General features: G+C 41.4%; 1 protein-coding gene across 1 annotated transcript in view; it reads right to left on the bottom strand.

Moving 5' to 3' along the window:
- Window positions 1–16,360, bottom strand: part of LOC142202482 (sodium-dependent serotonin transporter-like) — an 81,266-nt gene that overhangs the window by 18,661 nt on the left and 46,245 nt on the right. The window contains exons 6-7 of the mRNA XM_075272657.1: window positions 13,688–13,791; window positions 9,171–9,298 (exon numbers count right to left, since the gene is read on the bottom strand). Coding sequence (XP_075128758.1) covers window positions 9,171–9,298; window positions 13,688–13,791 — 232 coding nt within the window. The remainder of the gene's footprint in view (window positions 1–9,170; window positions 9,299–13,687; window positions 13,792–16,360) is intronic.

Genomic DNA, 16,360 nt, shown 5'->3' with positions numbered 1-16,360 from the left:
GGTGCAACGTGACGTTGATGGATGGAGCGAGACATGATGTCCCAGATGTGCTTAATCTGATTCAGCTCTGGGGAATGGGCGGGCCAGTCCATAGCTTCAATGCCTTCCTTCATCTTGCAGGAACTGCTGACACACTCCAGCCACAGGAGGTCTGGCATTATCCTGCATTAGGAGGAACCCAGGGCCAACCGCACAACCATATGGTCTCACAAGGGGTCTCAGGACCTCATCTCGGTACCTAATGGCAGTCAGGCTACCTCTGGCGAGCACATGGAGGGCTGTGTGGCCCATCGAAGAAATGCCACCCCACACCATTACTGGCCTACTTCCAAACCGGTCATGCTGAAGGATGTTTCAGGCAGCAGATCACTCTCCAGGGTGACTCCAGACTCTGTCACGTCTGTCATATGTGCTCAGTGTGAACCTGGTTTCATCTGTGAATAGCACAGGGCACCAGTGGCGAAGTTGCCAATCCTGGTGTTCTGTGGCAAATGCCAAGCATCCTACATGGTGTTGGGCTGTCAGTACAACCCCCATCTGTGGATGTCGGGCCCTCATACCATCCTCATGGAGTCAGTTTTTAACTGTTTGTGCAGACACATGCACATTTGTGGCCTGCTGGAGGTCATTTTGTAGGACTCTGGCAGTGCTCCTCCTGTTCCTCCTAGCACAAAGGCGGAGGTAGCGGTCCTGCTGCTGGGTTGTTACCCTCCTACGGCCCCCTCCACGTCTCTTGGTGTACTGGCCTGTCTCCTGGTAGCGCTTCCAGCCTCTGGACACCACGCTGACAGACACCTTCTCAAACCTTCTCCTGACAAACCTTCTCACAGCTTGAATTGATGTGCCATCCTGGATGAGCTGCACTACTTGAGTCACTTGTGTGGGTTGTAGAGTCCGTCTCATGCTACCACGAGTGTGAAAGCACAACCAACATTCAAAAGTGACGAAAACATCAGCAAGAAAGCATTGGTACTGAAATGTGGTTTGTGGTCCCCACCTGCAGAACCCCTCCTTTATTGAGTGTGTCTCTGTAATTGGCAATAATTTCCATCTGTTATCTATTCCATTTGCACAACAGCATGTGAAATTGATTGTCAATCAGTGTTGCTTGGAGTTACATTGTGTTAGTGTTCCTTTTTTTTTTTGAACAGTGTAGTTTTATTTCTTGGCCCTGTAGTACAGAGCATACTAATACAATGTGAACAATGCACTCAGTGCATTGTTCACTTTATTTACCCTTATTATTGACCCAGCTTGTCATGTGATCAGCAGACTGACCTGCTAATTCGCCAATAAGATGGAAATTACTGATTTCTATGCAAGTCTATGAGAACGCAAGATCAAAGTTTTCATAGACTGAAAAAGACTGGTCTGTGACTGGGAAGGTAAGTCAATCAGGCAATCAAATGACCGGTCAGGTCACCCTTTAGAGGCTGAATAAAGTGAACAATTATAACGGACAGCAGGATGTAGGCTGTGAGCCACTTCCTAGGGTGTTATCTAAGTAGCTTCACTGGTTTTTACCCTCACTTCCCAGGGTATTATCTAAATAGCCTCCCCAGTGTTTACACTTTTACCCTCTCTGGTCTTGGCCACAGGAAGATTACCATCAGCCAACACCCGTTTTTGACAGTGATCTACTTACACCTGTAGCCTACACCAGTAGATCACTTTCCACTTACCTGATTACTAATGCAGCTCCTGGGATATATTCTGACACACAGGATGTGTGCATCTGCTCCCAGAACTTTTGCTATGGTGCCACTGGGATCGGCGAGCAGAATAGAAGATGCACACATCCTGTGTACAGGAACAGATCCCGAGAGCTGCATTAATGACCAGATAAATATAATGTATTAGTTATTATATAACGGTATGTGGAGGGAAGTGGGACTACTGTATTACAGTAATAGTGACCCCACATTTAATAACATTATTTGTGGTTGATGGGCACTATTAAGGGCACTATTACAGTTATAGTGCCCCCACCAGTTAATAACTATCCGCTACACACAGATAATGTTATGAACTGGGGTCACTATTACTGTTATAGTGCCCTAGTAGTGCCATCTACAGATAATACCCCCCTTCCCAAATGTAACATTACATGTGAGGGAATTGCACTATTTAGGGCACCGTTACAGTTATAGTACTCCCCCCCCCCCAGGTAATGGTCCCACCACACAGATGTAATATTACCTGTGTGGGGCACTCTTACAATTATCAATGGAGCGTCACCCCAAAATGAGTGAGGGCCCCTGCCATACCCATACTTTTATTAAGGAAGCTATCCATACCACCAATAAGTTATGCATGATATGGGCAGAGATATCCCTCAATAAATTATAGAGAAATGTATAAATTTAATAATTGAATATCCAATTTATCATGTTTTCATGAAATCCAATTGCCCCAACCATGCTGCACTGCTGAAAGGCCAGTCCCTAAAATGCCACCCCACAGCAAGTAGACTGCTGTTCTAGAACACCAGATACAGGATTTCTTAGGTGCATTAGTGAGGGCTGAGCAGATATAAATAGGTCAGGGCATCCAAGGTTTCACTAGAAAAGGCAACATGTGTGAACTTTGGGCCTTCAAGTTAAAGGGAGGATGGGCAACCCTGCCCTATGGGCTGGAAAAGGAGCAGCAGAAGGTGAAGGAAATGCATAGTGGGAATCAGAGTTAAGCTGGTGTACCATCTCTGGGAGAGATGGTACACCATTGTTACCATGAAGCATTTAGTATGTCGCACATATATATGTGAATAAGGCCTTATTAAACATATCCACATAGTACTTTTATGTCTTAATGCTGCATATGTGTAAGATGCTAAGGGCCAAGACAGTTTTTAAATTTTTTTTCTCTGTTCTGTAAAGTTTCCCAATAAAGGCTGTGGGAGCCATAACAGTTATCTCTCTATGTAAACACAAAGATAACACTGAGACTGTTCTCTAGAAGCATGATAGGTGGTTTATACAAACCAGTATAATGTAATATACATTTACTGTGCATATTATTTGATTTGCATTTATATTAGATTTCTAGTAATCATGATAAATAATATCTCATGGCAAAATCTATATTGTGATTCCTCAGTGTCCTGCTCCTCAAACAGTCAAAGCCCTCCCACCAGCTTGTGGAAGAATACTGGAAGTGAAAAGAAGAGACAGCAGGCAAGGCAGCTAAAACACAGTTGGGGAAAAAACCCTTTAAGGGAGGGTTCACACGGAGTATTCTGGCTCGTGATTTGGTACGTAGACGCCGCGGGCTGTATACGCTCCCATTGTTTTCAATGGGAGCCGGTACCGTATACGCGGCGCTATTTTGCTGCCGCCGCAAAATCACGGCCGCAAAATGGCGCCGCGCATACGATCCCCGCTCCCATTGAAATCAATGGGAGCGTGAACGGCCCACAAAAGCTCACGCGGCATCTACGTGCCACATCACAGGGCACATAACTCCGTGTGAACCCTCTCTAAGAGCTATTACAATTTATTTCTCCTGTTAATATACAGTAGTGTGTGCTTATGATCCTTCTTCTCAATAAGTTTTTTTAGGAAAAAAAAATATAAATACAGAAAACAGCTGTTTACTGTGAAGCAAAAATAGCAAGTTAATTTTGTCAACTTTTTCCCCCTTAGGAAACATGAAACAGACCATTTGATTGCATCTATAATGTTTTAAAATACATACTATTTCAAAAAATTAAAGCCTTTCAATAATAAGATATGGGCCCATAATCTAATGCTTATGGCAGAAATTGGAGCCTCCCAGTGATCATGTTATGGAGAGTCAGTTGGTTGATGAGGTAGCCCCCCTTCCCTTTAAAACACCTTAGAAGCTGTTGTTGCTACTGACTGCAGCATCTAAAAAATTAAATGATCAGGGACTCAGGGCTCATAGCACTGTGATCGTCTTCTGTATAAAGGAGGAGACAGACTTGGAGCCCACTGGAAACTATTGTCTCCAATAGTTTCCAAATCTGTGCCCTTTGCTATACAGACTGAAATAGTCTATACAAACAATCATGTGACTTGCAGCATTCAATACTGTTTGTCTGTGTGCTGCCTATCTTTATAACAAGCTGCACGTGGGCACCACACAAACCCATATTATTGAATAAAACTTATTAGGAAAAGGGAATATGGAAACACAGCCTCCAGCAATGATGGCAACTTTGAATGCAATTCACATTGTCTTCTGGAGAAGTCCAGTATATACAGATGCAAAAAAATTGAAAAAATGAAGAAACACTCACTATTTCCGAAGGATTTTCATGCATGGACCATCCAAATTTATTCCCCCGGCTGGGAATGTGAAGCCACTATAGAAACCACGAAGAAAGTAGGATTCCAGCAGTCCTTCGATATATTTAAAATTCATGACATTTATTGAAGCAAAGTTTAAAAATTATATAGGTTCAGTGAAAAAAATCACATGCAGTATCTGATGGAATAACGCCAATAAGTCTAGCTCCGCTGTTAAGACTGATGCGTCTTGAGAGCGGGTCCTCTCTTAGTCATAGTCAAATGTTACTAACTGCCATGACTCCTTAAATAGTCTGCGCATAGACATGAACACACCCCGTACAATCACAGGTGATTAATTACTAAACAACACACAACTAAAACAGAAACAGTTAAAAACAAAACTACACAGCTAGACATATATACATATATACTGTACATAAATCTATAGTAATCTTAGGCAATGGAATTAGTTTTTTCATATAGATAGGGATAACAAATTCATCACGTGAATGCTGTTAAACTAATTATGTTGGACCTTCAGAGTTAACTGTAGCCAGCATCCTGTAAAAATCAATAACAATGGGACGATCCCGGTACTTATAATACAGGAAAAATATTATTCTCAAATTAGAAAACAAAATGTATGTGTAACCAAATAAAAAACAAAATTTACAAAATTTAAATGTGTCAAGTTTTTTTTCCTTTTCTTAAACAACCGCACTGTATGAATAAGCGGCTAACTATAATAAACACATAGTTATGATTTTCAATTTAAAATACCGTTCCAGTGTCCACTCTATTATAATCATATACTGACTAAACAAACTAAAAATTATGACTAGTAATTGTGACATTTACCCCAAATATAAAAAATAATCGCATTTATGGTAAGAATGGTTCGAGCTCTATATTGAAAATTAAGGACTAATAATGCGGTATTGAATGACATCCACATCACTCACTGCAATGTTACATGATGTTAAATAATATTTACAAAAACCACTTTAAGTCTCGTCCACATAGTGAACACTTTCATTTGCGGCATATATACAGCCGCATGGTGATAATTATAAAGTGTCTAAGAGTCCGTATTTGCCCACACTAAAGATGGCTGTTTCAAATGATTAGTTGAAGTGCGCATGCGCCCGAAACCAAATGCGCAAGCGCACATCCTTTCCCATTCCTATTGTGTCTGATATAACAAAAAATGTTAAACCATTACTTCATCTTAAAACTGAAACAACAAAGTAAGTATTCTTTCAAGGAGAGCAAAAACTATAAAGGCAAGCCCTAAGATGTAATTATAACAAAAAGGTTATTCTTAAATTTAATGGGAATAATGAACAATTAGAACGTGCATGCGTTCAATGATGACCGCGCATCATTGGGCAACATCCTCTCCCCAAGTCTGTATTTAAAAAATTCTACTCCCCAGTCTGCAACTTGGCTCCATGTTAAAGGCTTTCTTAAGTGCGGCACAAGTCGCTGCAATACTTGCAAATTTGCAGATAAGACTTCAGTCTTTCATAATGCAGATGGTAGCCAAATATATCATATAAGAAATGTTTACAATTGTTTAAGTTCTTTTGTAATCTATATGATCACCTGCACATCCTGCAATCTAAGCTACGTGGGCTGCACAACTCGCGCCCTTAAGATAAGGATTGCAGAACATATTTATAGCATAACTAGTAAAAATTGTAGTAAATCAACAGGTGTTTCACAACATTTTATTCATATCCACAATTGTGACACTAGAACTTTCACTTTTAAAGCCATAGACCATATAAAAAAATCTATACGTGGTGGCAATAGGGAATGTCAATTAAAAATACGTGAAGCTGCCTGGATTTTCAGACTTAATACACGTTTTCCTTTAGGTTTAAACAGACGCAATGATTTAGCGTACATTTGTTAAAGTTTTAAATCTATAATGTACGTTTCTCTAAGAGGTTTCCCCTTAATATTCATGAGAAATCTCATAACAATTTTTTCTGTTATAACAATATCTTAATGCTCGTTCTTTTTGGTTGCAACCCACTTCAAAATACTTACCTTGTTGTTCTGATCCTAAATTGGGTCAATGGCTCAATAGCTATATCATATTAGATACAATAAGACTGGGAAACACAGTGCGCTTGCGCGGTCATCATTAAACGCATGGACGTTCTAATTGTTCATTATTCCCATTAAATTTAAGTATAACCTTTTTGTTATAATTACATCTTAGGGCTTGCCTTTATAGTTTTTGCTCTCCTTGAAAGAATACTTACTTTGTTGTTTCAGTTTTAAGATGAAGTAATGGTTTAACATTTTTTGTTATATCAGACACAATAGGAATGGGAAAGGATGTGCGCTTGCGCATTTGGTTTCGGGCGCATGCGCGCTTCAACTAATCATTTGAAACAGCCATCTTTAGTGTGGGCAAATACGGACTCTTAGACACTTTATAATTATCACCATGTGGCTGTATATATGCCGCGAATGAAAGTGTTCACTATGTGGACGAGACTTAAAATGGTTTTTGTAAATATTATTTAACATCATGTTAGGGGGCGTTCACACTACCGTCGGTGTCCGACAGGTAGTGTCCGCTCCTAGTGTCCGCTCAAAATCTGTCACGGACATTAGGAGCGGACACTAGCTGTGTCCGTGACACCTGTCATTTATTTCAATGGGCATCGGGTGCGTTTTTTTGCACTCCGTGCCCGTCGAAACACGTCAGTCTTAACAGCGCAGCTAGACTTATTGGCGTTATTCCATCAGATACTGCATGTGATTTTTTTGACTGAATGTTAGGATTGGGTCCTGCAGGATCCACTCTCAGTGCACAGCACCACCTGCGGGTCAATCTAACCCTCGCCCTCAGCCTCATGTAGTGAGGTGTCTGGAGTGTAAGTCCAGATTTTGGCCCACTGAGCATGCTCAGGCCTATTGGAGTCGCTGACAGGCTAAGTGCCACTTTTTGCCTACTGAGCATGAGCAGTGAGGTCATGGCCACCGCCCTGTTGGGCAGGGACTCCCCTTTAAAAAGTGTGAGCCGACGCCCGCCCGGCGCTCACACTTTGTATCAGAAAGACTGAAAAACCGAATGACAGTAGTTGCAGGGAAAGGCTCCAGTGTCCAGGCAGGATTCCAGGCTAGGCCTCGGTGTGGGGTTCCTCTGCTGTTATCTGGGTGCTGGATAGTTAGGACTGGTAAATCCTGAATTTCTGTCAGCTCTACACCAAGGCTAGGAGCAGTAGAGACTGTTCCAGCCTGTAGAGTTGCAGCAGGTTGGTCTCAGGAGATAGCCTCACTGTACTGTCACACTTCAGTGTTAAACTCCTAGCTGTTGCAGGAACATTTGTGTTGCTGACCAGGGGTGGCGTTAACCCTTGGCAGCCTTGTTACTTCTGCAGTACAGGTGCACCTGGCCAGTAACGTTAACTGGCAGGTTTTAGTTGCACCCTGTACACATTGGGAGCTGCACAGTCGCATCCGCTCAGTGAACTTAACTGGCGTTTGTGTGTTGCTCCTTGTGCACACTGTGCTGTACTGCCATATTGTTGCGCTCAGGCAGACGGCCGCCCATCATAGGGCCTGTGGACCTCGCTGCAGTGCCTTTCAGCTCAGAGGTTCTGTTGTTTAAAAATTATTTTATTTATATACACAGAACCGTAACACTGAACCTATATAATTTTTAAACTTTGTTTCAATAAATGTCATGAATTTTAAATACATCCAAGGACTGCTGGAATCCTACTTTCTTCGTGGTTTCCATATTATTGAATACTGCAAGTCACATGACTGTATGCTATTAAAAAAATTACAGATTCTATATAAGGATTTTAGACACTTTCAGGTTCAGATTCAGCTAGTTAATTGTTTCTGTTTCTGAATATTTGTTGTTTATTAGGGATTCCATTTCTATCTTATAATGAGTTGAAATGTATTTTTCAACATATGAGTCAGAAGGAATAATGTCTCTTATTATGAAGAGAATGGTACAGGGACAGACCATGCATGCTCTGCTAAGAGTTCTGGTAAGGATTGCAAACAAGACCTCAGTGGTGAAAAGGAGGAATATAGCTCATTAGCCAACTATTGGAAGGTGGTACCCTATAGATTAATACTTGGTTTGCAAAGAAACCCAAGGGCATAATCTGGGATTAATAGCCAAGACAGTATAACCACTCCAAAAGGAGAAGTTTCCTATGCACAGAGAACTGTTTCATGGTTTTCATGCATGCCGTCTAAGGATTCTGGGTACTTTGCTTTACGTTATTTTGGTTAAGATAACGTGTAATATCTGTTCTTATCAGTGATTATTAATTATCCTTACCAGTGGGAGTGACAACCCACTGTAGGGGGGGGGGGGGGGGTAAAAGAAAACCACTAATGGAGAGCAAAGAACCATACAGTGGTATCGTCTGGCCACTTGATTGAATCCACTTGGTCCATGAGCTTGAAAGCCCAAGGTGTTGAAGATCCCCAGGTAGTGATGACTGCCAGGGTGCCCAAACTCGCTGGGGATGAGATCCCACTGGGTCTACTTTGCTTTCCGTATGGAGAGACCATAGTCCCCCAACCCTTTAGGGCCTTCTCATTTCAGAGAGGACTTGCAACAGACTGCATCCCTGTGCACTTTTTTGGCATTCGGGTGACAGAAGGCGCCTTCTCTGGATGTCAACAAGAAAAAAAAAAAGTTGTCTGCAGATGGAACCTCTTTTTTCTGGCAAAGTTATACTGACTTGGCTGTTAGTCTCAGATTATGCCCTTAGATTTCTTTGAAAACCAGGCATTTATCTATAGGAAACTACATTCTGATAGGTGGAACTAGGAGCAAATTACTCTTTTTCACCAATGAAGTCTTATTTGTATTTCATACTGAACATATTAATATATTATTAAATTTTTAAAAAAAGTATCTGTGCCCACCTTTGTCCTTTGCAACATCTTCCACTTCAACATCACGCATTTCAGCCATATAACCCAGTACTGTAAAGATTACAAATCCAGATAGGAAGCTGGTCAAACAGTTGACCACACTGGTGATAATAGCATCTCTAAAAGGAATTTAAAGTAGACATAAGGTGGAGTTAATGTCAATATAATGGTACAAGCAGTTAAGAAATCACTTTTATTTTAAAATAGATGGCATCATGAGAAAGGACAATTATTTAGAAATACTGAAACCATCAAGGCATCAGCCTTACAGGTAATGGGTCACCAGAAAAATAACTATTGTTGAAACAAAGTTTTTTTTAAAGTAATTTTAAGTTTTTTTAAAACACTTTTCAATTCAATATATATCTCCAGTGCTTTTAACACCATTCAGCCAGGGCTACAAGCTGGACCTTGCTGCAGTTGGGGGCATCACAAGGTACAGTTCTTGCCCCTTTTCTCTTCACACTGTAGACTGCTGACTTGCAACTCTTCTAGCTGTTACCTGCAAAAGTACTCTGATGACTCTGCAATAGTAGGCCTCATCACAGACTGAGATGACAGGGAATACAGAGCCTTAAACCGAGGCTTTGTGGAATGGTGTCAGCGAAACCACCTCAGGATTAATGCTGGGAGGACCAAGGAGATGGTGGTGGACGCGCATTGAGATAGTCAAGACCTATAAGTACTTGGGTGTGCTCCTCAATAATAAGCATAACTGGGCTGATCACCTGGATGCGCTGCATAGAAAGTGTCAAACAGACTCTACCTGTCCAGGAGGCTGAGGGCCTTTGGAGTCCAGGGCCCAATACTTAGGGCCTTTTTCAACTCAGTGGTATCAGCCATCTTTTTCAGTGTGGCCTGCTGGGGGAGTAGTATACCAACCAGGGTCAGAAATAGACTTAAGCTGATTAGAAGGACTGGTTCTGTCCTGGGCAGCCCCCTGGACAAGGTACAGGTGGTGGGTGACAGAAGGATACTGTCCGTGGTGAGCTCCATGCTGGAGAACAACTCCCATCCCATGTATGAGACCGTGACAGCACTGGGCAGTACTGTTAGTGACCGACTGCTTCACCCCAAGAGTGAGAGAGTGAGCTATTGAAGATCTTTCCTCGCAACCTCGGTTAGGCTTTATAATCAACATCAAGCTAAGTAGAGATCAGTCTGCACAGAGAATATATATTACCTTTCTTTTTTTCTTCCTAGTTTCCATGACTCCTAGTACCTTTTTCTATCTGCTATGAGCTTGTTTATGTTCTCTTTCTTGAGTTATATTACTGTATTATCCATGCTGCTGTAACACACTGAATTTCCCCATGGTGGGACTATTAAATGATTAATATATATATAAATATTTTTGTTTTAAGTACTGTATCCATAGTATATGCAATTTTCACTAAGACCGCTAAGCAAGACAGTCATTTGCCAATACTGCATGGCTTTTCTTTACAGCAGTCACCTCTGCTCACAGTCTATAGATAAACCCATTGACCCATCAATACATGCACAGCTGACAGTAAATAATATCACAACTTATTTCCTGCCCATCCCGGCACAGAGCATGCCTAGAAAACTCTCCCATACACCACAGTGAGTCAGTTTCTGACTATTGCTGTCTATGGCCATGACTATGCTGTAAATAATATCACAAAATGCTGTTAACAGACATGATATACGGCCAGAGTCAACTCTGCTCATATTCAACTGAATGAGAGCAGAACTGTAATTCCCTGATGCCACTGCTATAGTGTATGTAGACTCTATAAACCAAAGACAACTAAATCAAAATATGGGCATAGCCATCACAATGTCCTGAACTTAATCCCACAAAAGAAATATGGAGTGAATTGAAAATACATGTCCAAGCAAGGAGATCCAAAGCCCTGACTAAATTACATAATATAATTACAAAACTATATCAGAAGGAATGGGTACACACTCTTGTAAAGTATTGTGTCAGGTTTGAAGAAGGCTAATACAAGTTAGGGGACAACTATCTGATCTGAGTGGATTTGACCACTGGAGTCTCCACAATTACAAAAGGGGAGCTGTGAGCCCCATATCATTGCAGTGCAGTTCCATATTCCAAATACCAACTAAGGCTAGGTTCACATCTGTGCTGGATTTTCTGTTCTCTGACGCATCAGAAAAATGGAAAAACAGGCCAGAAAATATAACACACAGCTGGAGGCTGAGGAAACCCATTGGCCATAATGGGGTCTGTGAGAAAAAATCAGGGTTGTACGACTTCTTAGCCAGGCGATTTCTGATGGATCTACATTAGATGGATACCTGGGCACAGATGTGAATCTTGCATAAGTAAAGTAATCTTTTAACCCCTAATATAGTAAATTAAACTTGACATAAATTTGTCGCTTGGTCTTTGTTTTGAAAATAATATCTGAATGTTTTATCTTAAGTGTCTGTAAAGTTTTGAACTCAAAGATATATATACAGTGAATTGCAAAAGTATTCATACCCCTGAAACGTTTTCACATTTTATCACCTTACAGCCACAAACTTAACCCTGCTGTTTTGTTCGTTTCTACTATACACATATAATGTTTCAGTCATTTTTGACCGGGCATATTGAAGTCTGGATTTTTAACTAATTTAAGTGTTTTATTTGTTTTATTATACTGTATGTGAACATAGTTGTTCAAAAACAAATGAAAAATTAAATAAAAAACTTAAATTTTTTTAAATAAATTAGTAAGAACCCCTCAAATGAGGAAAAGTCAATGAACCTCAAGTTTCAGAACAGCATAATAAATATTTTAAAAAATATCAAATTTCAAATTCGGTCATTTTTGACCGAACAGAACAACACAGCACGGTTAAAAGTATTTTGTTGATATTTTAAGTGATAGACCAACAAAAAGTAGCAGATAATTGTGAAGTGGAATGAAAATGATACATGGTTTTCAAAATTTAAATCAAATAAAAAATGGAAAAGTTTGACATGGAAAAGTATTCAACCCCCGGTACGCTGATACTCCTAAATAAAATACAGTGCAATCAATTGCCTTCAGAAGTAACTTAATGAGTTAATAGTGTCGAGCTGTGTGTAATTTAGTCTCAGTAAAAGTACACATGTTCTATGAAGACCTCAGTGGTTTGGTAGAGAATACTTGTGAACAAACATCATCATGAAGACCAAGGAACTTACCACACAGATCAGAGATAAAGTTGTGGAGAAGTTTAAAGCAGAAGGGTTAAATTATAAAAACATTTCCCAAGCTTTGAGCATCCCAAGGAGCAATGTTCAATTTATCATCCAAAAATGCAAAAAGTATTCTACAACTGCAAACCTACCAAGACATGGCCATTTACCTAAACTGACAGATCGAACAAGGAGAGCACTGGTCAAAAAAGAAGCCAAGAGGCCCATGGTCACTCTGGAGGAGCTGCAGAAACCCACAGCTCAGGTAGAAGAATTTGTCCTCAGTTCAATTATAAGTCACAAATCTAACCTCTATGGAAGAGTGGCAAGAAGAAAACCATTGTTGAAAGAAAAACAGTTTCCACAAGTCATATAGGGGATACAGCAAACGTGGAAAATGGTGCTCTGGTCAGATGAGATCAAAGTTGAACTTTTTGGCCTAAAGGCAAAGCACTATGTGTGGCAGAAAAGTAGCCCTGCTCATCACCCTGAACACACCACCCCACTGTGAAACACGGTAGAGGCAGTATCATGCGGGGATGCTTTTCTTCAGCAGGGACAGGGAAACTGGTCAGAGTTGATGGGAAGATGAATGGAGCTACATACAGGGCAATTATGGAAGAAAACCTGTTGGAGGCTACAAAAGACTTGAGACAGGGAAGTAGATTCAGCTTCGAGGAAGACAATGACCTTAAACATACAGCCAGAGCTACAGTACAATGGTTTATATCAAAGAATATTCGTGTGTTAGAATGGCCCAGTCAAAGTCCAGACGTAAATCCTATTGAACATCTGTGGCAAGACATGAAAATTGCTGTTCGCAGATGCTCTTCATCAATCTGGTGGAGTTTGAGCTAGTTTGCAAAGAAGAATGGGCAAAAATCTCAGTCTCAAGATGTGCAAAGCTGGTAAAGACTTACAGCTGTAATTGCAGCAAAAGATGGCTCTACAAAGTATTGATATAGCGGGCTGAATACTTTTGCACGTCACAATTTTCATATTTTTATTTGATTAGAATTTTGAAAACCATGTATTTTCGTTCCAGTTCAGAATTATCTGCTACTTTGCGCTAGTTTACCACTTAAAATTCAATAAAGTACATTTAAGTTTGTGCTTGTAAGTAACAAAATGTGAAAAAGTTTAAGGGCTATGAATACTTTTGCAAGCCACTGTATCTGTTAAAGAGCACACACTGATGATTATCAACTCATGTCTGACCAGAGATTAATGTGAATTAAATTCCCTTGCAATTAAAACGTAACCTATACATTACAGAACATTAGTTTCATGTAAGAGGGATTGAAAATAAAATGAATTAATATTATCAGACGGTACTGTAAAGTCTTACCGGTAACAGTTGTTGTTGAATGGATTGTAACTTGCCAGTGCTAAAAGAACTCCAAATCCAGGCCCTAATGAGAAAAATATCTGAGCTGCTGCATCGATCCACACCTGCAAAAGGAGATCATAACATACTTTTTACCAACAGTGCTATCTGCATTGTATGTTCTATGAATTTGGTACAGTAATATGAAAACTTCAAGCAGTTATACACCCTAGACTGCATTTTATCTGACAAGTATTCCATCAGATTCCCACATACATGTTCAACCTGGGTCTGTGATCTTCTGCTGATGACAGGATCAATAAATTAGGCCCATAGGGTGATGGCTGTTATACACTCCAATAATGTTATTGGAACAAAAAAAAAAAATGTAATAAAAGAAAAAAAAAAATCACAGGTATTAAAATAAATAAATAATTAATTAATCCCCCCCAACAAAATGCCCCTTTTCCAATATGCAGTAAAAACAAAGAATAATGTGCAAAACACAAATTTGGTGTTGTTGCATCCGTAACAAACTGCTCAATAAACTATTTGTTAACCTGCACAGAGAACTTCAGTAAACAACCCGACAGAATTAACAATTGTTTTGCCGTCTAGCCTCACAAAAGATGGAATAAAAAGTGATCAAGAAAGCAATAACAAGTGATTATGAAGATAATCTTGTCTCCCTTAGTCCTAACAGCGGCACAATGTGGGGTATTTCTGCCCCTGTGTGCTGGTAGGACAGGCGGATATTTAATTAGCCAATCAAATGCGTGGCAGGCCCTATAAGAGGGCACAAGAACCTCCCCTCTGCGTGTAAATACAAAAGTACCTCCATAACATTTATATACAGTTTTATACATAAGATATGATTCCCAGGGTGGGAAATCTTGTGCCGCTGTTAGGACTAAGGGAAACAAGATTATCTTCATAATCACTTGTTCCCTGTCGTCCGTACCAGCGGCACAATGTGGGGATATAGCAAGCAGGTCCCCAGGATGGGTGGGACTAACCCATGACCGAACTTAAAAGGGTCTGGGCAAAGGCAGTGGAATCTGCCACTTGGTCCTTCAGGCGGTGATGCCGAATGAAGGTGGATTCAGATGCCCAAGAGGCAGCTGCGCATATTTGGTCCACAGACAAAGCACTTCTTTCTGCCCGTGAAGTGGACACTGCCCTGGTTGAATGGGCATGAAGGAAAGATGGAGCCGACAGCCCTTGGGCAGTATAAGTGACTCTAATAGTCTCGGTAACCCACCAGGATATTGTAGCTTTGGCGCCCTTGTTTTTCCCCGTGTAGCTGACCAACAGGTTTTCAGTCCGCCTAAAGGGGCGAGTGCGCTGCAAGTAGATCTGCAGGCATCTAACCACATCCAGCTTGTGCCATCTTTCTTCAGCAGAAGAAGGGAAAGGAAAAAATACTGGAAGGGAAATCAGTTGGTTCCTGTTTACAGCAGATGGCACCTTGGGACGAAACCCAGGGAGGAACCTAAGCTGTACATGGTCAGAGAAAAGGGTGGTATATGGCTCCTCAGCGGACAAAGCTTGTATTTAACTAATGCATTTGGCAGTTGTGACTGCCAATAGCAGCGCCATTTTGCCGGTTAGCGACTTGAGACCTCTTCCAGAGGTTCAAATGGCTGGCCACATAGGGCGTTCAGGACCGGAATAAGGTCCCATTGGTGGACAGGGGTGTTTACCACCGGTCTCAGCCTAGTTGCCCCTTTAATAAAGGTGCTCACTAAGGAATCCTGAGACAAACGCCTCCCCAGATAGGCGGACTGGGCCGCTACGTGTACCTTGAGTGTGGCCGCAGCAAGACCTCTGTCTTGTCCGTCTTGAAGGAAGTCCAGGATCGCCTCCGTAGGGGGATTGGTGGAGTCCACTTGATGCTGCAGACACCAGGCATTAAAGATGTTACCTATTCGACGGTAGTTCCTGTTAGTCGAATCTGCTCTGGCGCTGGATAGGGTCTTCAAGACGGCTTGTGACAGTCCTCTATTCCTCAATAGGGACTGGTCAACCTCCAGGCTGTCAGGTTGAGTCTCCTCAGATCCTGGCATCTCAGCTCTCCTTGGGTTACCAGGTCTGGGAGAGGGGGAAGCCTCCAATATATGCCCTGACTCATTTGTATGAGCTGAGCAAACCAAGCCCTTTTTGGCCAGAACGGGATTATGGCTATTCCCGAGGCTTGGTCCTGTCTTATTTTTATCAATACCTTCGGTATGATTGGAATTGGAGGGAATATGTAAAACAGCCTGAACCTTCATGGGATGGACAGGGCATCCACCGCCAAGGGACTGTCCTCCTGGTACAGAGAGCAGAAGGTCCCCACCTTGGCGTTGAGTCGGGTAGCCATAAGATCGATCTCCGGGAGACCCCATCTCTGGAAGATCTGTTGAAATACGTCTGGATTGAGAGACCATTCTCCTGATACGGTAATACCCCGACTCAGCTGATCCGCTACTATGTTCAGGGAGCCCTTTATGTGAACAGCAGATAACTGGACCAGATTCTTCTCTGCCCAGGCAAATATGAGATTCGTCTCTCTCAGCAAGGTTGGTGACCTGGTGCCCCCTTGTTTGTTTATATAGACTACCACCGTCGTATTGTCTGACCGGATTTTGACAGACTTGCCTTTCAATTCTGGGGCAAAGTGTACTAGGACCAGGTACACTGCTCTGAGTTCCT

The sequence above is a fragment of the Leptodactylus fuscus genome, chromosome 1, assembly GCF_031893055.1.
Source record: "Leptodactylus fuscus isolate aLepFus1 chromosome 1, aLepFus1.hap2, whole genome shotgun sequence".
Lineage (NCBI taxonomy): Eukaryota > Metazoa > Chordata > Amphibia > Anura > Leptodactylidae > Leptodactylus > Leptodactylus fuscus.
The sequence above is the reverse complement of the archived record's forward strand: the minus strand, read 5'-3'. Positions and strand labels throughout refer to the sequence as shown.